Source organism: Aulonocara sp. 'chitande type north' Nkhata Bay, linkage group LG5 (assembly GCF_057382095.1).
Source record: "Aulonocara sp. 'chitande type north' Nkhata Bay isolate Kocher_YH1m ecotype deep benthic linkage group LG5, A_spYH_male_GT1.1, whole genome shotgun sequence".
In the NCBI taxonomy this organism is placed as follows: domain Eukaryota; kingdom Metazoa; phylum Chordata; class Actinopteri; order Cichliformes; family Cichlidae; genus Aulonocara; species Aulonocara sp. 'chitande type north' Nkhata Bay.
Window position 1 is genome coordinate 45,197,073 of NC_141348.1, and position 26,614 is coordinate 45,223,686.

At 44.6% G+C, this 26,614-nt stretch overlaps 1 protein-coding gene across 4 annotated transcripts in view; it reads left to right on the forward strand.

Annotated features, from left to right (window-relative positions):
- Positions 1 to 26,614, forward strand: part of kcnq2b (potassium voltage-gated channel, KQT-like subfamily, member 2b) — a 29,361-nt gene extending 2,747 nt beyond the window's left edge. The window contains exons 4-19 of one of the 4 annotated variants that reach the window (XM_086293817.1): positions 91 to 217; positions 6,750 to 6,925; positions 12,932 to 13,057; positions 14,082 to 14,192; positions 14,271 to 14,366; positions 14,474 to 14,568; positions 14,650 to 14,718; positions 15,280 to 15,309; positions 16,015 to 16,094; positions 16,413 to 16,673; positions 21,396 to 21,443; positions 21,828 to 21,936; positions 23,576 to 23,707; positions 23,778 to 23,898; positions 23,989 to 24,164; positions 24,904 to 26,614. In XM_086293817.1, the coding sequence (XP_086149943.1) occupies positions 91 to 217; positions 6,750 to 6,925; positions 12,932 to 13,057; positions 14,082 to 14,192; positions 14,271 to 14,366; positions 14,474 to 14,568; positions 14,650 to 14,718; positions 15,280 to 15,309; positions 16,015 to 16,094; positions 16,413 to 16,673; positions 21,396 to 21,443; positions 21,828 to 21,936; positions 23,576 to 23,707; positions 23,778 to 23,898; positions 23,989 to 24,164; positions 24,904 to 25,537 (2,391 nt within the window). In that variant the 3' untranslated portion in view covers positions 25,538 to 26,614. Of the gene's footprint in view, positions 1 to 90; positions 218 to 6,749; positions 6,926 to 12,931; positions 13,058 to 14,081; positions 14,367 to 14,473; positions 14,569 to 14,649; positions 14,719 to 15,279; positions 15,310 to 16,014; positions 16,095 to 16,412; positions 16,674 to 21,395; positions 21,444 to 21,827; positions 21,937 to 23,575; positions 23,708 to 23,777; positions 23,899 to 23,988; positions 24,165 to 24,903 lie in introns of all 4 variants that reach the window. The other 3 variants (XM_086293816.1, XM_086293815.1, XM_086293818.1) reach the window with 3 other exon arrangements.

The following is a 26,614-nucleotide window of genomic DNA, read 5'->3' on the forward strand; positions in this document are numbered from 1 at the left end:
TGTTTCATTCTTCACATAAAGCTGGATATATTCTTCTGAGCACATACGTGCTGCTCTGATCTTTAACAGCGTGTTGTTGTGGTGTAACAGGAGGTGGTGACCATCGTGGTGTTCGGGGTGGAGTACATGGTGAGGATCTGGGCTGCCGGGTGTTGCTGTCGGTACAGAGGGTGGCGAGGTCGACTGAAATTCGCCAGGAAGCCCTTCTGCGTCATCGGTGGGTCAGAGCTGAGTGTGTTTGTTGGTCACGTTCAGTCTGTGTCACGTCTGCTTCATTATCTCTGAGCTTCATCCACAAATGTCCCCGAGGACCTTCTAAAGGTCTTTACTTCCTCTGCAGAAGGTTTGTAGAGTTTAAAAGTCACGCCGAAGTCGATCCCACCGCTTGTTTGCTGTGTAACCTCTGCTACTCTGTTCCTCTTCTTCACCCTCAACTAGAGACAGTTCAGTTGGTGGTGAGAAGGACCTGTGGAGGCGGAGGCTGTGGTTTCACTTCACTCCCTTCAGCTCAGCATCTCCAACTGTGTTTAGGGTGGAGCTGGACCATCCAGCCTTACTGCTGATGAACTCATGAGCTGCTGATGAAAGCAGCTGCTCTGCAGCATTCAGGCGTGTTAACACAGGAGGAAAGACATCAAAGTGATCTTAGAGAAGCAAATGTTGCCCATCAGTCTCAGAAGGGTTTTAACAGTATTGCCAAACAAACTCCATCGTTGTACAGAGAAAGAGATTATCCACAGGTGAAAAACATTAGAGACAGGAGGGGACCTCAAGGTCAGAGCGTACAACAAACCCCAGAGCTCTGCCTCACAGCTAAGGCCTCTGTTGGCAGGGACAGCACTGCACAGCACACTTTTATACAGCACATCTAAACACAACAGATGTTCACCAAGTGCTGCACAGCGAGTACACAATGCAACACAAATGATGTAGGAGTTATCATAGGGTTGGGGTAACTGGTCATTCGCCCATAGGTGTGAATGTGAGTGTGAATGGTTGTCTGTGTGTTAGCCCCCCCTCAGGAGTAAAAGTACAACAAAATAAATGAATAATAAAAATTTGAATAATTAAAGTTAGAGTTATAGTTTAAGTTAGTCTGAAGCTGAAACAGCTGATGAGAGGAAGTATGTTTGCAGTTGGGAAGATGATTCCAGAGTTTCGGGGCTGGGAATTCACGGTTGCTTGTATGAGTCAAGCAGTCAGTCTGGAATTATTAGAAGGTGCTGATCAACAGAACTAAGCTGGAAGTTTAAGACTGAGCTAAACATGCATGTGCCAGGAGTCCAGCTGCTGCAGTCGTCTTACGGATGTTTTTTATACAACATGTAGGTATGGAGGGACAGTGGGAAATGTCATGGTCTGTCAGTGAGTGGGATAAATCACTAAAACATTGCTTTCATTGAGTTTGAGGACTTTTTGTGAGAGCCAGGTTTTAACATCAGCTCAACAGCAGGTTAGAGAGCAGGAGGCGGGTTTAAGAGGGAAGGAAATCTGGGTGTTGTCTTCATAACAGCTTCTTCGTGGGAGTGAACGCTGGTGCGACTAGCTGCTGCTGGCATGTTGGTGAGCCTTGTATTACCTGTTGTTAATGTTTGTTAACTCCCACCCATAACCTGTGTTCTCACTGGTCCGAAGCCCTCCCGTGGTTCATCTTCAGCAGCTTTGTGGATTAACGTGTTGTTTTGGGGGTCTGTGCTCATCTGGACTACCCTGCTTTTCCTACGTAGTCCACTGGCCACAGTCGCCCTCTCCGACTCTCTGCCAGCGTTCTGTTGCTGTCTGGATGTCATTGGTCTGTGTGGGTTCTCTCCAGGTACTCCGACTTCCTCCCAGTCCAAAGACACACAGTTAGTGGGGTTAGGTAAACTGGGGAGTCTACATTGGCCGTAGGTGTGAATGTAAATGGCTGTCTGTGTTAGCCCTGCCTCTTGCCACATGGTAGCCTGGGTAGGATCCAGTCAACAACATGTCTTGTAGTTCTCCAGAGGCCTGCTAATGAACTAATCCTGGGTGACACAGAGTGATATCTAACACCCGGAGGACACCTGGAGTTCCCCACCCCTGCTGTACAACAGCTTATCTCCCCACCTCTGACCACATGTGAATATCTTTAATGTTAATTTAACTTCATTTGTCATCTCATTTTGCAACATCAGGGGCATTAATTTGAACACTCTTTTGAGTCGTACTGACTGCCTCCCGAGTATAAATCCTCTGTCCTTCCCTGATTAAACGCTCATTTAATGATGGACTTGATGACATTTTAGACGCCTTGGCTCCTTCTGTGTTGCACCATGGTTTATTTCAGTCAGCTTAAAGCTAAAGGTTGTTGCCTGGAACATAAAATCTATAAAAGATCTCGACTCGTCCTCCACAAACAAATCAAACCCTATCAAATTGGTATTTATGTCTGTTGTTGTTTTATTCAGTTCAGTTCTTTTTTATTTCAAACATATACATTCACCAACGTTTCATAAAATCATTCCATACAGTTGTTTGAAAAGGAGGTTTACAGGTTTACATCCTCATCATCTAAATTTGAACAACAAAAACGTATACAATGCCTTCAACTTAGAACATAACATCTCAAAAAAATATTTTCACATGTTCAACTGAAACTATATTTAGATTTGCTAATTTGCAGAAGAAAATAAACATGAGTTTGACTGCTGTCTTGGGTTCATTGCATTTTCTTCATTCTTATACTTATTTAAAATTTCTTTTTTGAGTTTTATTTTAAACTGGTTTATATCACTGCTGACCTTTATTTCTTCTTTTAACTCATTCCAGAATTTAACTCCCGCTATTGAAATAGACATCCTTTTCAACGTTGTTCTTACTCTTTGTAATTTTAAATTCCACTTCCCTCTAAAATTATACCTCCCTTCTCTTTCTAAGAACCATTTACTTATTTCGATTGGGAGCATCCCTTTCCTTACCTTATATAGTTTTAAACTTCACCAGATCCTGGAATTTTATAGCTTGCGTCCTAATAAAGAGTGCGTTTGTGTGAGCCCTATACCCCTCCTGATTTATTAGTCTAATGGCCCTTTTCTGCATTATGATTATAGTCTGAATATTACTTTTATATGTATTTCCCCAAACCTCTACACAATAACTCATGTATGGTAATAGCAAAGCACAATATAACATATACAATGTTTTACTCCACATTCAATATCCATCATTTTAGATTTAATCTCATCACCTAGTGGGGGTGGGGGGGTCATAGTTTGGTCCCGCCTTCACTGTTGTGATTGGTGAGGGGGTAGGGACAGGCTTAGGGCGTCGGGGGGTTCCCCGGAGGCATCTTCCTTGGGGGGCTCAACCCGGGGTAGCGGTCACGTCCGGTTGGGGGCTCTGTTGGCTCTCAGGTGACTGTTTCCTCGCGGCTGCGTGCAGCGGGGCTAGGGGAGGGTCTGTGCTGACGGACGTGGGTTACTGACCTGGCAACCTGGCTGGCCCTGGGTGGGTCCGGGATGGGCGTGAGGTTCTGGGGGCGCTCCGTCTCTGGGCTGGGGCCCGGGCCGGGCCTCGGGGGCTTGGGTCCTGGTTGGTGTGTTGCCGGGGTTGTGGGCGGGTGGGTGCATGGGGGCCCGGCCCTGGAGCAGGGTGCCGCCGGTGCGTCGAGCCGCCTGGGGGGCTCTTCAACTGGTGGGGGGGATGGTCACATCTTGCAGGAGCTTTCTTCTCTTCAGGAACTCTCTGCAGGAGGGGGAGATACAGGAGAGGTGGAGGAAGATCTCAGCCTGGGCGTTTACCGTCTTATGTAGTCTGGAAGATGTGTGGATGGTGGGGTGGGTGCAGTTTTCTCTGTGGTGGGGTTGGGTGGACTGTCCAGGGCTCTGTGGAGCCGGAGGGCGCTACTGCACTGGGCCCCGGTCTGATGGGCCTGGGCCCCCCTTCCCTGGCGGGTCGCGAAGGGTGGGAGTGCCTACTGGGGTCAGCGGGGGAGCTGGCCCCAGGGAGGGGTTACCTGCCCCTCCCTTCCTTCCCTCCCCATCTCCAGCTGCCTCCCTCTTCCCGCTCCTCCACAACCACCCACACATGCAGGGCCTTGGAGTGGGGGTATGTCACCAGGGTGCAGAGGAGGCTACCCCCCCCTCTGTCCCCTTCTGGCTGCCTCTGCCTCAATTTTATCCCACAACCTAGACATTCACATTATTCACACTCTCATTACACATACATATAGGATCTTGGGGGTGGGCACAATCACGGAGTCCAAATTACCATCAGGGTGTACACCTCACCCCTGACGTCGTTGCCCACCTCTCAATTTTAAATACACTTAGTCATTGAGGGCTAGCAGGAGGGACTATGCGCTTACCTGCTGCTCCTTGGCAGGTAGCTCCATGCCCTCCTGGGTTTTAATTGCACCTTAGAACACATATGCATCAACACTACAATGAGCGGGTGGAGGGAGGTTTGGAGTCTTCTCCCACCCCCATTCTCTGCGGCCTGCTGGAGCGGGAGGGCTAGGAGGAGGAGTTGGCCGTCCGACTGCGGTCTGGGGTGTGGGGCCTCCCTGCTGCTGCGGAGTCGGGGTGGTCTGCCTCTCCCCACCGCAGGGAAAAGGGTAACACCACCTGGGTCTGGGTGCAGTTCCCCCCTCCAGGGGCAAGGGTACCTAGACCCGGTTTGTAGAGTACGCTTGGGGAGTGTGATCGTGTGTACAGCGTCTCTTTATGTCTGTCTCCACGTTGGTTGAGTGTGGAGTGAGTGCATATGAGAGCATGAGGGTGGGAATGGATGTTTGTATCTGTGTGTGCCTGTATGTCTGTGTCTATATGTCAGGTTGGGTATCAGACGCCACCTCTCTGGGGACACCTCAGGCCCTCCAAGGTTTGGAGGCCTATCTCCACCCACCACCACTTCCCCTGCCGGTGGCGGACTCCCTCAGGTGTCGGTGCGTTGGTGGTTCTTTGTGTCTGGGGGTGGGCGTCCGGGTACACACCGGCTCACTCCTTGGCGGCCGCTTGTCGGGGCCTGGGGCCTGGGGCTCGCTCGGGCCCCTCTGGAGGTGGGGTGCCCCCGGCCTCTCGGCCTGGGGCTCGGTCACTCAGGCACAGCTGGGGGCCGGCGGAGCTCACGGGCGCGTCACTGCAACTCCCCCTGACTTCTGCTCCGCGGCTGCTGGGCGAGCCCTCATCTGGGACTCTCCTCAGCTCTTACTGGGACAGTGGCGCGGCTGCCCCTCTGTTGGTCTTCCATGGTCTCTTGTGTTCTGGGGGCCTCTGGATGTCTGGAGTTTTGATCTCCTCCATACCCGCTTCACACCCTGGAGGACGGGGCTGTGGCCCCCCCACACTCCCTAGCAGATCATTACATGGAGAAACCTTTGGAATGCAAGCATGCTGATCCACACAGGTATGCACACATGGGTATTCACAGACGCGGACTAAAGCTTTCTTGGCTGCTGCCTCAAAGCACACTGTGCGCTGTCTATCTTGCGTGCTGCACAATATCGTTTATTACTTAGTAAATATTGATATCTATGACTAGCTAGTTTATTGTGATGGTGCTTTGTTTTCTCTATTATTATGTTGCTCTTTGTTGTTTGCTGTCTCCTCTGTTTGTTTTTTTGTTTGTTTGTTTTTTTTTCTCCATACAGGTGACCCAGGAGTTCTTTTTTTTTTTTTTTTCTCTCTCTTCCCCCCCCTTCTCACCGTCTCTTCTCCCCTTTGGTTTTCTTTCTTTCTCTCCCCCTCTTTCTCTCATTCATTCCCCCTGTCCTATTTATTTAAAAAAAAAAAAAAAAAAAAAAAAAAAAATGACAAAGGATGAACTGAAGCTCTGCCATCACGTAATGTCGCATACTGCTGTTTCTGATGTCATTTAGAAAAAAAAAAAAAAAAAAAAAAAAGATTTAATCTCATTTATTTGTACATATTGCTGTCGATTCATCACATAGCTGTTTATCCAATCCAGTAGCACACCCCTGAACCCATATTTTTCCAGTTTGATTTTTAGAATTTCCTGGTCAACAGTATCAAATGCTTTTTTTAGATCTAGAAAGACTCCTAGTGCATACTTCTTGTTATCCATACATTCTGTTATTTCTTCCATTAAATCCATCAATGCCAAAACTGTTGATCTATTATTTCTAAACCCATACTGGCAATTTGCCAACAAATCATGTTTATCCACAAAGCTATCAAATCTTTTTAGAAATAGTTTTCTAAAGTTCTCTTAATTTATTTTTATACTTTTTATATTTCTTTTCCGATTCTGTAGTTCTCTTTTTAATGAATTCTCTATGTAAGGTGTTCTTTTTTTACAGGCATTTTGCAGTCCCTTTGTCATCCATGGTCTTCCTGCATACTTATCTTTCCTGTTGACTTCAATAAGTAGGCTGTTTTCCTCTAAAAAAGCCATGAATATGCTTAAGAATGCCTCATAGGCTTTATTGACATCCTTGTGTTTATATACAATGGTCCAATCTTGTTTTATTAACTCATTTTTGAGACACTGCATTGTCTTTTCTTCTGCGTAAGGTGACGTTGAGTGTTTTGAAAGGTACATAAAAGAAAATGTATTATCATCATTATTATTAAAAGTGATAAGTAACATGATGATTTCAAAGACAGACCCAAGCTGCAGCGTCTGTAATGAAAACAGAAAACCCCGTGGGTTTGTGCCAGTGGGGCAATGTTAGAAGAATAACTATCAGTGCTAATGGAAAGGACCAGTTCATGATGGTACAATTAGAAAAGCCATCTCTGACCTACCTGTTACCTGTCTGTCTGCAGACATCATGGTGCTCATAGCATCCATATCAGTCCTGGCTGCAGGGACTCAGGGAAACGTCTTCGCTACGTCGGCCATCAGGTCACTGCGGTTCCTTCAGATTCTCCGAATGATCCGTATGGATCGCCGAGGAGGAACCTGGAAGCTGCTGGGATCGGTGGTCTACGCTCACAGCAAGGTAAAACTCGTATGTCTGAGTGACGCCAGCTGACGTGGCGCTGACTTGTCGGTGGTTACAGATCAGCTAATGCTCACTGTGATGAAACACTGAGAATCTGGAACAGGACACGAAAGTTTAAAAACTGACTGAAATCAAAGAATCAGAATATTTACAGATCTAAGATTGGTCCACTATTTAAAGTATTTATGACTTTATTGGATGTTGAAAGTGAAGGTTGAATAGAAAGGGAGGAGATGGCACGCAGCAAAGGGCCACGGGTCGGGCTCGAACCCGAGCTGCTGCTCTGCAGTTGTGTGGTCGCCCGCTCACCCACTGAGCTCAGCTGGCACCCAGACTGATGGATGTCAAAGGTCAAAGCTTGTGCTTAACCCCACCAGGTCTACAGTATTAGAGAAACCACAACACTGAGCTGCAGTATTGGTTTATTACTTTCATCTGTATTGATCGGAGTTATTGATTAGATCAATGTTTCACATATACCTCAAAATAGAAAAGAGTATAAATAAAATTTAGAGTCAGTCTATTTTTGTTGGTTACCTGTTTACTAGGGGTGTAACGATACTCGTACCGATATTGAACCGTTCGATACAGTGCTTTCGGTTCGGTACGCATACGTATCGAACAATACAAAATTTGTAATTTATTTTATCAACTTTTCTTCTGACGATGCTGTCTGTGTTGAGTGCTCAGTGGATCTGCGTTCGACTACTCCGCCTAGGCTGCACTGTCGATTCACTGAGCGCAGCGCAAGCTAGCAGACAGAAGCTAAGCTCATTGCAACATGGCAAACTGAACCTCCCCCACCCTCATTCAGATCTGGCGTTTGGAACTATTTTGGTTTTCATGTGACGTATGACCCTGAAGGTAAGCGAGTCATGGACTAAAGTAAAACAGTATGTTGGATGTGCCACGCAATGCTCAATTACATGGGTGGGAACTACTGCGTTAGCGCAGTTAGCTCGTTAACGCTCGTTAACAGTGAGTGATTTCTCGATCAGATAGATTTATTATTTTATCCCTTTGTTGTTTCAGCAACATTAAATTTAAAAACTGTACGTTTGAGTTAAAATATATATTTATAATTTTAATAAATGATAAATTCAAAAAGCATGAACATTTTTTTTTGTATCAAAAAAATATCGAACCGTGAATTATGTGTTTCGCTGCGCCCCTACTGTTTACCTGTCAGAGTATCCTGGAAGATGACCAGATCTCAGGAAAGTTTGGTCTACAGCAGGGGTGTCCAACTCCAGGCCTCGAGGGCCGGTGTCCTGCAGGTTTTAGATCTCACCCTGGGTCAACACACCTGAATCACATTATTAGTTCATTACCAGGCCTCTGGAGAACTTCAGGACATGTTGAGGAGGTCATTTAGCCTTCAAATCAGCTGTGTTGTATCAAGGTTACATCTAAAACCTGCAGGACACCGGCCCTTGAGGCCTGGAGTTCGACACCTGTGGTCTCCAGTGTTAGGAAGCAGGCTCAGAGTGATCGTTGGACCTTGGACTTTGGAGTGATCGTGGGGGTTTGACCATCCAGTCTTTTGGATTTGGTTTGTAGACATGTGGGGACGCAGGACAGTGGGGCTGCTGTTATGAGCCATTAGGTGTATAGCGAAAGTGCGAGCTGTGACTGGGAGAACTGACAAAGGACTTAAGAACGCATGAAGACGTTCAGCCATGTGTGGATCCGAATGCGTGATTGTGCGGACCAGAACCTGTGTGGAATGGAACCTGCTGACGATGCTGAATTATCTACGTTCTGCAAAGGAATCTGACTTCGTATGCGTGTTCATCAAAGGATGAACGTATGGCCAGTGCTCACTTGTCTGCTGCTCTGAACTCGGATCGCCTCATGCAAACTCACTGCCACACCCCCAATTCCTTTTGGAGTGGTCCTCGACACGGAGCGGACCAGCCCAGTGTTTCTGGGTGGAAGGCCCCACTGACAGCCTTCAAAAGAAGCACGCCAGTGGAAAGCACCGGGGATCGTCTGGCTCTGACGCAGGAGGATTTCTTTGTGGATGGAGGTGGCAGTGAGGCGCTGCTCCAGGCTGTACTTTGTGTGCAGCTGTGCACAGCTGGTTTGAGACGCCTTTCGTTTGTCACTGCAGTGGACTGGTGAGCGATAAAACGTGGACCAAACATGAGCCGTGAACTACACTTAGGTTAAAGGATGAGTATTTTCAGTGTGTGAATCCGTTTGAGTTTTATGAGAGAAACCGTGGTTTGTTTCATGCTGAGGGTGGTAAGCTCTGTTACATGTTTACATCCTTTGTGAGGTTTGCTGTACCTGACTGCTACCCCCACACCTTCATTATATAAACTGACAAATAGAAAAATGACACCTCGGATGGGACTCATTCATTAATTATAAACCCATTAAATAAAGACAGAAAAAACTTTATTTGAAACAACCCAACAGAAACACAAAACTGCTCCCAGTGCTGGGTCACCCTTGGAAATCCAGACGGTATCAGCAAATGAAACTCTCCTCCCATAATTCACTGCGGGCTATGGATCTGAGTGAGCTCGGTGCTCCTTTAAACTTGTCCAACTCTCCTCCTGGAAAATCGATTAAAGAACACAGGAAGTGAATCTGTTCACGTCATCAAATATTGCTGATCAGGATATTCTGGAACGGCCTAAATAACTGTGGAGAACCAACACGACTAGGAGGAGGAGCTAAAAACGAGCACTGAACACACAAAAAAAACAGTTTTTCAAATGGAACAAATGAACACAAATCTCACAGAAAACAACTTGTCAAACGAGTGAAGTTTAAAGGACCAGTACACTCAAATAACCACAAAACTCATACCTGATGTCATCCAACCGATAAAAGAGGATCCTTCTCTCTGTCCCGGCACCTGGACATGCAGGGTTGCAAACCTATTCAGACGACATATTTGGAGAGAAACATCTAAGAGTGGCTGTCCAACCCAGGTTGTAACCAGCTAACCGTCCGAGGTGAAACGAGGAGTAGAATGGGGGGAAGAGGCCTATCAAAGTGCCTTTTCCAACATTTGGAAAAGCTGATGAGTCTGATCCTCTTCAGTACGTAGAGAGGGGGGAAGACTTCTTGGGCCTCAACCCACTCACTGACGAGGGGCTTATGGCTACTCTTTGTAATGTTCTACCTGGAACTTCAAGGGATCCCATAAAATCCAAACCTGGAAATAATGCGTTCCTGTCAGGAGACTATGAGGATGAGCTGGCTGAGAGAGTGCGGAGCACAGTCCAAAAAGAGGCTGAGAGCATCAGAGACTTTGCCTACACGTATCAATCACTCTGCAAACGCTGGAAGCCAACTATAAGTTATTTATTGTTTACTCTATTTAATTTGTAAAATATGTGTACACACACACACACACACACACACACACACACACACACACACACACACGTAGAAAAATATTTAGTATACACATCCAGAAATGCATATACTATTATATATTGTAGAGATGGACCGATCCGATATTATGTATCGGTATCGGTCCGATACTGACCTAAATTACTGGATCGGATATCGGCGAGAAATAAAAAATGTAATCGATCCATTAAATATCAAAAAAGCACCTCACAAAACTTGCGACATGGCGTAACTCGTCTCATAACCGTAGCACGTCGGAGCAGTGTGGTCACGTGATACAGCGGCTGTGTGTATTTGTAGTCTCGCTACCAAACCAGCATTTCATCTCCGAGGAAGTTATCCCAGAGAGAAGTAAAGCAAGTGTGTAAGTTCCTCTCTGAATGTTTGTAAAGCATTCCAGCGTTAAGCTTAACAACTGATATATGGAGCAAGTGCCTCTCTCTCTCTCTCTCCTGCCGCTACTTCATGAAACTGCTTAATGATCAGCTGATCGGCTTTTCTGTCGGGAGTACGTCTCTCTTGTTTGTTTTTGGCCCACTTTGCACCAGAAAGAGGAAACCAGCGGCTGAACAACAGCAGCACGTTTAAGCTTGATAAGCTGTTGTTAGAATGTATTTAATATTACTTTCTACACCAGGATCTTTTTCTACGTAGCTGACGCTGGTAACTGTGCAGGGGCGGATCTAGCAAAGTTTAGCCAGGGGGGCCGATAGGGCATTAACAGGGAAAAGGGGGCACAAAGACACACTTTTCTTTCTTATTCTCATTTAAAATGTCGAGCTTTTAATAAATAATTATCTGACACCCAAAGTTTTAATCTGATGTAAAATGTATAGAAGTCCATTACTGTATATAGTAACTGTTAAGTCTAATATACCCTAGTAAGCTATAGTACTTTTTCCTTTGGGAAGGTACCATCTGTGCAGTCTGCAATTCTGTTGAAGAAAGATGTTGAATCTATTTAATTATTCTTGAAAAAATAATTTATTTCTGTGCATTTTTTTTTCACACTGCATCAAATTAAAGTTGATTACATCGATTAAGCATCACAAAGTGGAGGGTGGAGGGTGGTTCCCTATTTTTTATTTTTTTTTGCTGGTAGTTTGCAACCCTATTAGTTAGGTTGCTTAATATTTCTGCTAAGTACTCTTTAAAATACCAGAATAGGAAGGATGGAGCAGGTTTAAGTTTATTAGATTGATCAGTGTTGCTGAACTATGAAATATTTTGGGCGCAGTGTACTTTTTACACACAGGTATAACAGAATAGCTTTAGTGCTGTTGTTTATTTAAACTTGACTATGAACTTATACAAAATGCAGCAAGATATTAAAAAACAGTTTTATTGATTAAAAAACACACTATATCGGATTCATATCGGTATCGGCAGATATCCAAATTCATGACATCGGTATCGGTATCGGACATAAAAAAGTGGTATCGTGCCATCTCTAATATATTGTACATATATTTATTAGTTTCAGATGTAGCCATTCTTGTATTTTGCTTGTTTACATTATTGTATTTTGCACAACTCTGTTGCTTGTGAAGCTCGCACACAAGAATTTCACTCACATGTGCTGTACCAATGTACCTGCACATGTGATGTGACAATAAAAGTGATTTGATTTGATTTGATTTGAGGTGATGCTGTTAAAATGATTTTGAAAAACATTAACCCTCAACTAGCCAGTCAACTAAGGAGCATCTGGGTTAGTTACATCTGGGGATGAAGTTGTCCACCTCAGACGCAACAACTGGAGAAGGACCAACACAATCAACTGCAATATGTACGGAGAAAAGGTTTGTGGAAAACAATCCAGAAACCTTCTTCCAGTGAAACCTTTACACTGCCAACCAGCAGAGCCCAGCTACCTCCAGCCCATCATGTCCTGCCTCCACCCTGATTTAACGTCGACTGTGCTGTTAACGTGTACGGACATTTTCACTGTATTTATTATAATGGAACCAACATTCCTACCTCTGGTCTCTCCCTGTGTGCACTACCACCGATCATCACGCTGCTCCTTTATATGGCGTATATAACTTGTACAGATCTGTGCAGGAACATCGTTAAGTCTCTTTTTTGGTTTCTCTGAAGGAATTTCAATGTAAAAATCTACAGGCTGCTAACACAGAGATTCCAAACTGTCTTTTATTGTTCTCGTAACAGGACAATAAAGATCTATTCTATTTTATTCTATTCAAGTTGGTGCTGCAGAGGTCACCATGCACCAGCTTCATGTCCATGGTGGAGAGCTCATAAACGCAGGGCTCACCCTTCAAATTCATCAAGTCCACAAACTTTTAGAAATTCAGGGTGCACTCTCTGACCGGCACCTCCAAAACTCGATGTCATAAACGGTCAGGTCATGTAGTCGAAACTTTTTTCTTACTTTTAGACTAGTTCACAGGTGTAGTTGTTTTTTTCTCTTAACGGACGAGGAAATTAGTCTTAAGGGAATATCCTTAACTTTCAGTGTGTCATAGATTCTGAACCTCGAGCTGTGGAGGAGCTTAAAGTAGCTGCTGTGCTACTAGAAGCCAGTTGAGGCGTTTCAGCACATGAGCAGGATGCCTCCCGGGCTCTCCTCTGTCCTGACTTTACCCTCTAGTCTCTCGCCCACTGCAGGAGCTGATCACAGCCTGGTATATCGGCTTCTTGTGTCTCATTCTGGCAAGTTTCCTCGTTTACCTGGCAGAAAAAGAAGATAATGAACAGTTTGAGACATATGCTGACGCCCTCTGGTGGGGACTGGTAAGATGAATGCACATACACACCCACACCTCACCTGAGATCAGGTGAGGTGCTGTTTGCCTGTGATTAGTTATCTGAGCTGCAAAGCAGCAGGTATAAACAGCATCACTTGCTGATGGCATGAGGTTGGCTTTACTGAGCTGTAAAATCTCGGGATTGATGTTGTTACAGCATCACCTTGATCACAAATGACGCCACCGTCGAACTCAAACACAGCATAAAATTCAATGAAATAGTAAGACGGGTGAAACAGAGACATAAATGATCTACAGCAGCGGGTGTGAAATTTATGGTTTTCAGGGTTTTTATCGTTAACTGTTTCCCTGGATCTTTCCCGTGTTATAGTTGTGTGTCTTATTTTGAAATAAATATTTATCCATTACCATAGCAACCGGAGAGCATTAAGGGGCAGAGAGGAGGATGTTACTCTGTGTTGTTGGTGCATTTCAGGAGGACGCTGCTAATAAAGTTACACAATTACACAGTGAATTCACGCTTATTGTTACAAAATCCCACTGCTTTTGTCTCGGTTGTATTATTTTATTTTGTTGTATTTATCCGCCACACCTTAAAGGCCGGTCCGTGAAAATATTGTCTGACATTAAACCGTCCGTGGAGCAAAAAAGGTCGGGGACCGCTGTACTACAACATACCTCGCTGGCTGACCCATGCTTTGAGCACGTCACACATACTTTTAAGAACATTTGAACTTCCTCCAACTTAAATTGGCCTCTCCTGCTTCAACATGGCCGTGCACCTCACTCAGGTGCACCAGCAGAACCAATGCAGTACAAAAGTTCCTACATGAGAATTCCCGCAATAAATGACCGAATGACATATAAAATATGCATAGTGCAAAACAAAATACATGAACTAAAAGCATGGCAGTAAAAAACACGTTCACCTAATCAGTACAGACAGAACATCCAGCACAGGTGTGGTACAGGTGTGTACACCTGAGCTGAAACAACTGGTGTTTCCTCCTCCGTGATGGGACGATGTAGTCTGTTTGTTTGTGTCTCAGATCACCTTGACAACCATCGGTTATGGAGACAAGTTCCCCATCACCTGGAATGGACGTCTGCTGGCTGCAACCTTCACTCTGATTGGAGTTTCATTCTTTGCTCTGCCGGCTGTGAGTCAGTTTTTTATCTACCTGGGTTTACCTGAGACACCTGTTCGTACCAGCTCACCTGTCTGTGTTTCTCTTCAGGGGATTCTGGGTTCTGGCTTTGCTCTGAAGGTTCAGGAGCAGCACAGACAGAAACACTTTGAGAAGAGACGAAATCCCGCAGCAGGACTCGTACAGGTGAGCCCATGCTCTGACATCACACTGACTTTGTGCGGTGAGAATCTACACTGGCACCCTCACGTGAGACCTTTTAGGAGTCAGCTGCTTCCTTCCTGTGTCGACAGGCGGCCTGGAGGGTTTACGCCACAAATCTGAGCCGAACCGATCTGACATCTACCTGGGATTATTACGAGAGGACAGTGTCTGTCCCCATGTATAGGTAAGACTGCACCTGTGCACCTGCAGCCAATCACTCCTCAGGGATTCTGAAACTGTGTGATTGTAAAATTTGTGTCTGCAGGTTGATCCCTCCTCTCAATCAGTTGGACTTACTAAGGAACCTCAAGAACAAATCCGGACTCTCATTCAGGTCTGAAAGTTTCCACACAACGACTGCACCATAACTGCACCAGTGAGCCAAAAACCCTCCTCGAACTAACCTGAGAACACCTGAGAACATTTCAGGAGCTAAAATGCTAACAGACACTTTGCATTTAATAGTTATTATTAACCTCTGTCTCTCTTCCACAGCATGTCTTTATCCTGTCTTCCTTCTCTCACCCCAACCAATCACAGCAGATGGCCCCGCCCCTCCCTGAGCCTGGTTCTGCTGGAGGTTTCTTCCTGTTAAAAGGGAGTTTTTCCTTCCCACTGTCGCCAAAGTGCTGCTCATAGGGGGTCATATGATTCTAGAGTCTTGACCTTACGATACAAAGCGCTTTGAGGCGACTGGTGCTGTGATTTGGAGCTAAATAAATAAAACTAAACTGAATTGAATTTAGAACATCCAAAACCAAAGGGTGATGTCATGCTGACCATGTCACTGTTTGGCTCATTGGTGTTTAACTGAAGAACAATAATAATCTTTAATAATCTGATGAATAATCGTCTTTAAAGTCAGTGATTAATGGCAATCTTTATCTCCCTGCAGGAAGGATGTTCAGCCTGAACCTTCTCCCAGGTCCGTGGTCTCTTCTCCAAGGACTCACATCAGATTTCCCAACATCTTATTCAACCATTGCTTTAGAAACGTTCAGCTGTCACAAAAAGCCTTTTAGATCCATGTTGCCTTACATCCTTCTATTTGAATATTTCCTTTGGTGAAGTTCAAGAGGTGAACCCTCTGTTGTCTAAGTCATCAGCAGCAATCACCCTAAATTTGTTTTAAATGGTTCCTCTGAGTCTCTGCAATCAGGGAACAAAGAAATATTTCCAGGTTTAACACCTGTGTGTCTGTCATGGTACTATGAGGAGCTTGGAAAGAAAGCACCTGGAATTCTTACATGTTTGTGATGACCATGCACCTCTTATCAAAGAGGTGTCTTGGTTGAGATTCGTTGACCCATTATTAATCACGTTCCTCATCTCATGAGCCAAGGAGTGAAAAAAGGTGTCGGTCGTTATCACCAGAGGTTTCGGGTGAAACCACTGTAAGACCAAACCTGATGGGGTGAGGTCTCACATCTGAATAACACTGTTGAATGAGACGTGAAATGTCTTCCAGTCTTTTTCTTTCCAAGCTCCTTAGTTTTTATCACCTATGAGGACTAAAGTGTATCTGTTTGGTTAGTTATGTAATTATATGACCATAACCCAAAGGGATTTAAGAGCTGATCATTTTCCAGAGGTGACTAAAATCTCCTGGTCTTTCTCCTCCCTCCCACAGTCAGAAGGTGAGTCTAAAGGAGAGGGTCTTCTCGTCTCCTCGGAGTTCAGGAACCAAAGGCAAAGGTTCTCCTCAGCACGGTGGGTGTTGATATTTTTTAACGTTCATGTTTTTGGTCTGGGAGTAATCCTGATACTGATGTCATCTACGTGCTAAATGAGTCTTTAAACACAGAGTCAGACAACACGCCATCCACTGATCGTTGGTGGTGATGGGGGGGGGTCGGCCTATTTCATAGGATGGGTGGAACCCCAGGACTCTCAGGCTGTGAGGCAACATAGGTAACCACTGCACCCCTGTGAGCTGGTGGTTACTGGTTTGTGCACATCAAGGACTGGCAGTCATATCCAGGAGGAGCCATTTAAGCAAAGAACGTTACTTGTAATCAGGACCTGAAGTAGCACTCTGTCTTCCTTCCTTCTTACTGGTTCCTCCCGTTCGCCCAGGAGTTGCACCTGGAATGGGTCCTGCTCCTGGCATTGGTCCTGGAGTACCTGGAGGTCCTGGGGGAGTCCAGGCCTTGCGGCGGTCCCCCAGCATAGAGCCCAATTTGGAAGAGAGTCCCAGCAAGGTTCCAAAGAGCTGGAGCTTTGGAGAACGCAGCAGAACTAGGCAGGCCTTCAGGATCCGGGGAGCAGCATCCCGTCAGAACTCTGAAGGTAAGACCGGCCAAGCTGAGCAGTGTCGATACCAGTCGCCCAAAAATCTGCACTAAAATCACATGTTCAGAAAAATCAGCAGCTTGTCCTGTTTGCCAGGACACTCTGTAAGATGTGGTCTGTCTTTACTTAAGCATTAGTCACTAAACTGCTGTTATTTTGAGATTAAATGTTTGGTTTAAAAGACTTCATCATCATCATCGTGTTTGTCAGCCTGGAACCGAATCCACCCGAAGGAATCAGCGAATCAGGGTTCACCTGCATGGCAGGACAGTTTTTATTGGATTCAAACTGATCCAGAGTCTGCTGCTGTCTCACCTCCATCAGCAAACTTCCTCTGATCTGTCCGGTCAGAGTTCGATCATCAGATTAAAATCAAAGGTGAAATTAGGAATCTGAGCTCCAGTGATGATGACTCAGGGTGAACAAACTCTTCTGGACCGGACCGATCCGATATACAGCATCGGTATCGATCCGATCCTGACCTAAATTACTGGATCGGATATCGGGGACAAACCCGCCGCCCCCATGCTGCGAGCATTCGCCGACACGGAGTGCGGATCCAGTTTAGTCTGAGTAAAGACATTAGATGTGGAAGTAGTGTGTTTTAGTTTTGTGAAAAATATTTGTGGTTACATTACCATTCAGTTTGAGGGTTACAACAGAAAATTATTATTTTAACAAATGACTGATAATTATTTTTATCCTGTGACTTTACTGTATAAAACCCTCCAACGTTTCAGGAGAAGTTAGTCGTTATAAGAAGTGTCTGTGAACTAAAAATCAGGAATGTGGGATACTGTTTGTGTGTGATTTGGAGAGCCCAGCATGTGCTCCCGACGCAGGGACGACACATGGCCAAACAGTTTCATGGTTCAGAAAAAAACTATTAAAAATAAGTGTTTATATGTATGTAAATGACACAAAATTTAGCCTCAGGTTAAAAGTGATAGAAACAGCTCACACTGACATCCATCCTGATCAAAGGTGAGTGTCATGAAGTGTTTGCATTTATTTGCACTGTTTTCCACTCTGGATGTCTGTTTATGTTCAGCTTTAAGTGTAAAAGGCTCCACTTTTTTAGTTGTTGAATATAAAGATTATTTTGTGCTGATATTGCACTTTTTTCAGAACAAAGACCTTTTTGAAATCTGCATAAAATTGCAATTTAAATTATTTTTGAATTTTACTTTAAATACTTAGATTTAAAGTTCTCCTAAATATGTAAATACAAAGATCATTATTGCTGAACTGTGAAATGTTTGGGGTGTGGTGTATTTTTTGCATACAGTGTAACAGAACAGCTTGTTTTGTTTTTTAAAATGTGAGTATGAACAGCGAGACATTAAAAAAACAAATCATATCGTATCGGCAGATCCATATTTATGATATCGGTATCGGACATAAAAAAAGTACCATGGCGCCATGTGTGGGCTCACAACACTACAATGGTACAGGTGCAAATGTGCAAGGCTTCACAGTGGATGTGAGCATGGCCGGAGCCGTTTCCACACTGCTGTGGGACGAACATTTGTGTCAAATAAAGAATTTCTTCTACAAAAATGGAAGAGGAACCCAGCTCTTTGTTTTCATTAGACATCACCTGAGGTCACTGTGACACATGCAGGACAAATGAGAGAGGGGAAAAACAAAGAAAGAGGGAAGAGGAGAAGGTCGTGAGAGGAAACTGGAGGTGTGACTGATCCACGCTCATCATCTGAGCATCAGTGGAGTCTTGGTGTGTGAATGATTCTGACTGGTTTAACTGGTTCTAGCTACAGTTTCAATGGTTTTTATATCAGCATTTAGAGCAGACTCTCAAACCTTGCCCACAGTGGATGCATTTGTAGCTGACAGTCGGATGATCCTCTGGTGGACTTCCCCCTTCTTCTGTGTCAGTCAGTGGTTCCTCTCTGTCCTCAAAGCTGAGATCAGTTTAACCTCCTAGGACCTGGCGTCCACATACTGTATGTGGACATCACATTTTGGGTCGTCTAGACTAAAATACTAAATGTTGCTCTACAAGTGCCTGATATCCACTTACGAGGACATTATACTGCCACTGCTCGATCGAAATTTGAAACTAATGTTCTCTTATGTCGATCTCATGTTTCTCAGAAACAAAAATCCAGTAAAAAAAAAAATCAGGTAATTCTTTGTTTTTACATTCATCAGGTCCCAATCAGCCCAAATAGCAAAGAGAAATTAAAAATGCTGCCATGAAAGAGTTTGGGTTTAGGCGGTTAACAAAAGGACCCGCCCACCTCGAAGTCATTTCACGTGTCATTGTTTACCTGAATGCTTTTGATATTTATGTTCTCCGTTGGCTGTGCAGCCTCTTCCTGTGTGGACGTCCCTTTAATGAGCAGTTAGCTATCCGGTTGTTCAGTGATGACGCGACGAATCCTACTTCCGGGCCTAAAGTAGTCTGCGTTTAATATGGCTTTTGTGTTGTTAACATAATTAATGTTTTGTATTTTCTTCTATTTAATCTCAAAAAGCTCCTAAAACAGTCAGTGATCACTGTTGACCTCCCTCGGCTTTTATTACCACTAATCATTTATTTAAGCTCAGTTTTTAAAACCTTAGGATGTAACTACAGCCCAGCCCATGCAGCAGTATATGAATGACTAACCTTGTATTGTGGATGGATTATCTCAGTTGTTCTCCTGGCTGAAGTTTGGTCCTTTTACAGCATCCTGCCATGCGATTACATTTGTTCCTGACCACCGAGAACACTCACGTTAACTTTTATCGAGTGGAAAAAGTTAGCTTGTTTATATTATGCTAACATAGCTGTGTCGCTAGCGGTCACGTAGCACATCATTATATACCAGCTAGCCAAACTTCAGTAACCCTACAAACGTCACTGCTGTTTAATTTTCTGTCTTTATTTATGCTGGAAGTGATAACAGAGCTGTACGTTTTAATTTGTTTCCAAAACCCCGCAGTCAGGACATGCTATATTGTATTTAGATAGAAGCTAGCGAGCTAACTCCCTGCTAACTTCTAACTCCGTTAAATGTCATAAATTCCGTTTTCATGGATGCCTGGATGTTAAACTCAATTGTTACACCTGGTAGATCAGAACGCTGATCATTTTATTAAAGATGAAAGACTTTAGACAGTTTTTCAACTCTCAGTAATGCCACAGTGATCGTTTGATATATGGACCTGCAGCGGAGTTTAGGTCCAGACACGGCTAGTGACGTCAGACTTAACGACCGGATAGGATGTTTCAGGAACTGTAATCTGAGACGTGATATCAGACTTCTAGCATTCAAGTTCAAGGCGTTCATGTAAAGTTCACGCAAACCCTCTGTTTCCAGCGTTATAGAAAAGCTCGTGGGATCCCTTTGGTTCTGCTCTTCAAATAAACTTCCCTCTGCTTCTAATATTTACACATTCAAATTTTATTTATCACATACACAATCATACTCAGTACGACATGCAGTGAAATGCTTGTTGCTGTGCAATGCCCGACCATAAAAAACTAAACATAAAACTAAACTAGCCAGAAATTTTCATAATATACACGTTTAAAATGTAAAAATTTACAGTAAAATTGAAGGTAAAAAATTATAAATAAAAACAAATAGAATGTGCAGATAAACAAATTTAAGAAGTTATAAAACTGTGCAAATAAACCGTGTGGGAATAAACAGTTGCTGATGTACAGGAATGAGAGAGAGTCCAGTCCTACACCTGGTTGAGGGACCAGATACCTGAGGGAAGAAGCTCCTCCTCATGCTCTCTGTTTTGGCCTTAAGGGAGCCGAAGCGCTTCCCATAGTCCATTGTTGGGTCCATTTACCATACCACCTTTATAAAGCAATTTGAAATAAAAAATGTGTTTTTAGAAGAGTCTTAAAGTCAGAAAGAGAAGAGGCCTGCCTAACGTGCGAGGGCAGATCATTCCACAATTTTGGAGCAGCTACAGCACAACCACAGCCACCTTTAAATTTATAGTTAGTCTTTGGTACCTTAACGAGCTGCTGATTGGCAGACCTAGGGGAGCGGGCAGGTGTATATGGCTGTAGTAGTTTGGGGGAGGGGGGCAGTCAGGCCATTAAGAGATTTATAAAGGATCCTGAAATGAGTTAATTAAAAATGTGCTCAGATTTTTATGTGCCAGTTAAACGTCGCACTGCAGGGTTAGGATTAGGCGCAACCTGCAGATGCCTGATGGATGCATCACTAACCCCACAATAAAGTGTGTTACAGTAATCCAGCCTTGATGTATCAAAGGCATGGATTACCGTCTCAAAAAGCTTCCTTGATAAAATAGGGTCTATTTTAGATGAAGTGCCTCACATTAAAAAAAGCTAGATCTTACAACCTGACTGTCAAGTTTAAGCTCTGCATCCATTTCAGATCACAGCGTTCCTCATCTTCCAGTCACACTGAGCTAGGCTAGCACATTCTGTGTGTGCTAAGCTAGGCTAGCACATTCTGTGTGTGCTAAGCTAGGCTAACACATTCTGTGTGCTAAGCTAGGCTAGCACATTCTGTGTGTGCTAAACTAGGCTAGCACATTCTGTGTGTGCTAAGCTAGGCTAACGCATTCGATGTGCTAAGCTAGGGTAGCACATTCGGTGTGTGCTAATCTAGGCTAACACTTGCAGGTATAAAATTTGGTAATTGTTTGGTTTTCTGGGTGACTGTGATGATGAGTGTGATCTTCCGTGATGAAGGTGTTTCCTCTCTCCTCTTCCTCCTGTAGTGCTGATAGAGATGCAGGATGAAGAGTTCAGACAGAAGAGCTCCCCAGGTCAGCACACACTCACACACACCAGAATACACAGAGGGAGGCCATCAGGGCAGAGGTAAACAGGGACATGGGGTTTCAGTCTGTGTGCAGAGCTTTGGTTACCATGAGCGTTTCAGCAGGATAAAAGTGAGTCACATTTCCTACTTTGTTTACATGCAGTGGCGTCTTGTTGGGCATTATGACGTGAGGGGCTGTATTGCCACCTGCAGGTCATGTTTGTGACAACATTTTAGTTTTGTTTTAGTTGTTTGTTTGTTTTTTTTGTCCAGACATCAGGTGAACTAGTTTGAGGTCTCTGGTTGTAATGACATGTTGGGTCCCACAGGTTCTGCAGTCCCGTGTGTGTGTGGTCAATTACACCCATTGTGTTTGTTGCCGTTTTAGAGGCCAGCCTTCCTGGAGAAGAAATGGCTGATGACAACAAGAGCTGCCACTGTGAGTTTGTCCCTCAGGACCTGACCCCAGCGTTAAAGGTTACCATTAGAGCCATCTGGTACGAACAGTTTCCTGCAAATATTCGTTTTTCTGCCACCATTCATCGCTTTGCTCACCCTTTATTTGCTGTTTATTCTGCACTGAATCATGTTTTTATTCACATTACTTTTATTTCTTTTTTTGTATTTTTTTTTAAATTTCTACTCACCCCAGGGTCAAAGGTCCCCATCAGCTGTTGGGTAAGAGCAGTCAGTCTGACCTCAGTTAGCTTCATTGCTTTATGTTGTTTCACTGTGTTCTGTTGTGTTGTAAAAGCACCTCTGCTAAGACATTACAATTATTATTGTTATTATCATTTCTCATGTGTTTTTTGTTGGTGTATTCAGGCATATCAGTTATCTGAAGTTTCAGGTCTTGCCTCAGCAGCTCTCCAGCAGTCCAGCTGTCTGGTTCTGGAATCTGGATCAGAACTAAATTCTGAGACATGCAGCAGCTCCAGTAGAAATAAAACCTCCTCAAAGAGAACCATCTTCCCTCAGGACGTACACTGAATCTCCAGAAGTGTTGGCTGTCCTTAGTTTGCTGTATGCTGTATGCTACCCCCCTCAGCTCACTTCAGAGCAGAGACTAAGAAACAGCATGTAAACAAACAAGCTGTGGGCTAGCTTCCATGTTTGTTTTGATCCTGAAGCATGTGGGAATGGAGGGGCCCTACCTCCAGGACTTCCATGACCCACCTTCTACAAGGCACAGAATAAAACCAACATTGTAGTAAGATATAGAAATATCATGGAGCAGCACGGTGGTTAGCACTGTTGCCTCACAGCAAGAAGGTCCTGACTTCAATTCCACCATCAGGCTGGGGTCTTTCTGTGTGGAGTTTGCATGTTCTTCCCGTGTTTGTGTGGGTTCTCCTACAGTCCAAAGACATGCAGTCAGTGGGGATAGGTTAATCGGAAACTAAATGGCCCAAAGGTGTGAATGCAGGAGTGAATGTGAGTGTGAATGGTTGTCTGTCTCTGTGTGTAGCCCTGCGACAGACTGGCGACCTGTCCAGGGTATCCCCGCCTCTCGCCCTAAGACAGCTGGGATAGCTTCCTGAAAAGGATAAACGGAAGCGAATGGATGGATGGAATATATAAATGTCTACAAAGTGTGATAAAAGGATGAACACAATGTGGCCTACCCTAACGTTACTGTTCTTTCCCAGGTATCGCTGACGTTTTTAAAGATAACCATTCAAAGTTCTGGTTGACTCGACTGTCAGAGAACGAAACAGTCTTTGCCTGCTCTTTGTAGATTTGATCTGGTCTTCATCTTTGGGCCAAGCTCAAACCGTTACTTTTAACATGTTTCTCCATTGTGGTGACCCTGAGCCCAGAGCTTATCAGCAGGACTGTGAGCCACAGTTTTCAGGACTGAAGCAGAGATATGGACCATTCCTTATCTCCATTCCACAGACTGTAGATGGATGTGGTCAAGACTTGATTGACCTCATTAGCAATCCAGGCACTCATGCCAAAGCATGCCGGTAAACAGCGTGCAACTCAAACTAGTCACCAGGACTTGGATAAAGAAACCACACAGCACCCTGTACAGAAAAGCCCCAGAATATCTTCTAAGTATTCAGATTCGGGTTTTTGATTTCAGACAAGTCTATGTGGTGTGACTGCTGGCTGTCTTGTTTCCTCTCTTAGCATCATGCGCTTCATGGTATCCAAGAGGAAATTTAAGGAAAGTCTTCGTCCCTATGATGTCATGGATGTGATTGAACAGTATTCAGCCGGACACCTGGACATGCTCGCCCGTATCAAGAACCTCCAGTCTAGGTAAAACTGCGTAAAGTAAGACTTTATGAGGTTTTGAATGGCTTGACTCACTCTGTCTCCTGACTGGCAGGGTGGATCAGATCGTTGGCAGAGGAACACCAATTGCAGATAAGGATCGTCCCAAAGCAGCCAGTGAGGAGCTACCTGAAGACCCGAGCATGATGGGACGCCTGGGGAAGGTGGAGAAGCAGGTAACAAAACAGACTATAAAGAGTACACCTGGTGGCTTTTCTGCTATGGTTTCAAACATGAGTCTGTTTTGCTGGTGTTTTCTCACTTAGGTCCTGTCCATGGAGAGAAAGCTCGACTTTTTGGTTAATATCTATATCCAGCGAATGGGAATCCCTCAGGCTGAGACCGACGCCTACTTTGGATCCAAGGAGCCAGACCCAGCACCACCCTATCACAGTCCAGTGGATCAGCTGGAGAAGAGCCAATCCATCGCCAAGATCATGCAGTCAGTGTCTTTTTATTCGTTCATCATGTCATTAGTGTAAATGAAAATACAAGTCAAGGGTAGCGTCATCAAAGTCACAGTAGTGATGAGAAAAATATAATAAATATTTCCCAATTTTAATCTAACTTGAACCTGACCTAAAGGCCCGACCATCCAATTCAATTAAATTCAATTTATTTATACAACGCCAAATCACAACAACAGTTGCCTCAAGGTGCTTTATATTGTACAGTAGACCCTACAATAATACATACGGAGAAAAACCCAACAATCATATGACCCCCTATGAGCAGCACTTTGGCGACAGTGGGAAGGAAAAACTCCCTTTTAACAGGAAGAAACCTCCAGCAGAACCAGGCTCAGGGAGGGGCGGAGCCTTCTGCTGTGATTGGTTGGAGTGAGAGAAGGAAGACAGGATAAAGACATGCTGTGGAAGAGAGACAGAGGTTAATAACAGATATGATTCAATGTAGAGAGGTCTGTTAACACATAGTGAGTGAAGCAGAAACACCCAGTGCATCATGGGAATCCCCGGCAGCCTACGTCTATTGCAGCATAACTAAGGGAGGATTCAGGGTCACCTGGTCCAGCCTTAACTATATGCTTTAGCAAAAAGGAATCTGTTATCTTCCACTTGACCTCAGATCTGGCTGTTCATAAACAACTTCCTTTTGATAATCTCAGAACTTCCTGTTGATAAAATGGCGGTTACTTACTAATGTGTTTACATCTTGCACAGAGGGTTGCCAGGTGAACATGTGGAGAAGGCTCGGGTTGTGACGAAGATGGTTCGCTCCAGCAGTTCCACCGGACACAGGAACTACAATGCCCCCACATGTCCTCCCTCCACCTCCTGGCAGCCCATCAGCTCCCAGCTCCACCAGCAGGCTCCGCCCCCTCCTCATCGTAGCCAGGGTAATACTCCAAGTCCAGTGGGGGATGGGTCACTGGTTCGACTGCCCCCTCCTCCATCTGGGGAGAGACACAGTGGGAACCGATCGAACCGTCACAGCACCGGAGACCGAGGGGGGGCGGAGAAACAGGAGAGGGCAGGAGAGGGGTCCAATGGGATGGGAGGAGGAGGCGAGGAGGGGAAGCCTGACAGTGACACCTCTATCTCCATTCCATCGGTGGACCACGAGGAGCTGGAGCGTTCTTTCAGTGGCTTCTCCATCTCCCAGTCCAGAGACAACCTGGACTTCCTCAACAATGGATTCTACTCCTCCAACAACCTGGGAGATCGCCATGGTGGGGGAGGAGCTGCCTGCTGCACCGCCGTCCGGTCCTACATCGCTGAGGGGGAGTCAGACTCCGACTCCGAGCTCTGTGCCCCGTCGCCGCACTCGGACCGGGCCTGGACTGGAACCAAATGAAGCTGCGAGAAATCCAGAGTCACAACCAGCAGAACATTTAAAGTATTCATCAAAATGTGAATAAAAAGTAAACATAAAGATTTAAACCACCAGCTGGAGGCTCACAGCAAAGGATTATTGTGTACAGAGCTCAGCGGCCGCACCCATGATGGTACGATTTACGTGACAGATTCTGCACGGCAAACATCTGTCCACACTGTCACCAACTGGCACACTGCTGGGAAACGCTTTCACCTGATTGGTTGCTTGTTTCTATGTATAAAATAATCACATAATCTCAGCTCGCCAATACATTTGTTAATCGTTTAAACAAAGAAAAGTTGGAAAGATGGACCAGACTGCTGTTTGTTTATCTACTTCCTGTCCAAAGTTTAGGAAGTAGATCCGGAGCTGCTGGGTTTTAACTTTCAGGTGAACCACGAGCTTTCAGGTAACTTTGGCTATGTATGGGATCTGTATCTTATTCTGCTTTCTAGAGCATAGGTGTCAAACTCTGGCCCGCGGGCCAAATTTGGCCCGCAGCCTAATTACATTTGGCCCGCGAAGCCATACCAAATTACTATTAGAGCTGGCCTACTGGTATTATACAGCTAATATATATATTGTTTAGTATTAAGCTTTGCTTGTTCCATATTCAGTTTTCCAGCAAAACTTATTTGAGTCCATAAGAAAAGATTCATTCTTATATCTGGAGGAAGATTTTTTTTTCAATAAATATTAATGTTAGCCCGCGACTTTGTTCCAGTTTTGAATTTTGGCCCACTGTGTATTTGAGTTTGACACCCCTGTTCTAGAGGCTGCAGCAGTATCAATGAACTCTGTTTATATGTTTTTTAATATTCTGGTTATTTAACTAAATGTGACTCTGCACGGTCACTGGAGCATCTTCTTACTGTGACACTATCAGCTTGCACCTGCTCATCTACTACATGTAATCTTTAGCAGGTTATTGTTTTTTCCCCAGGTGTTTGTGGAAGACTGTATGGACGATTTGATAGGTCAGTGCTAACACACATGCTTATGTATTTTGAAAGATAATAAATAAGACATAATCTTCCAGTAACTCCATGCTTCACA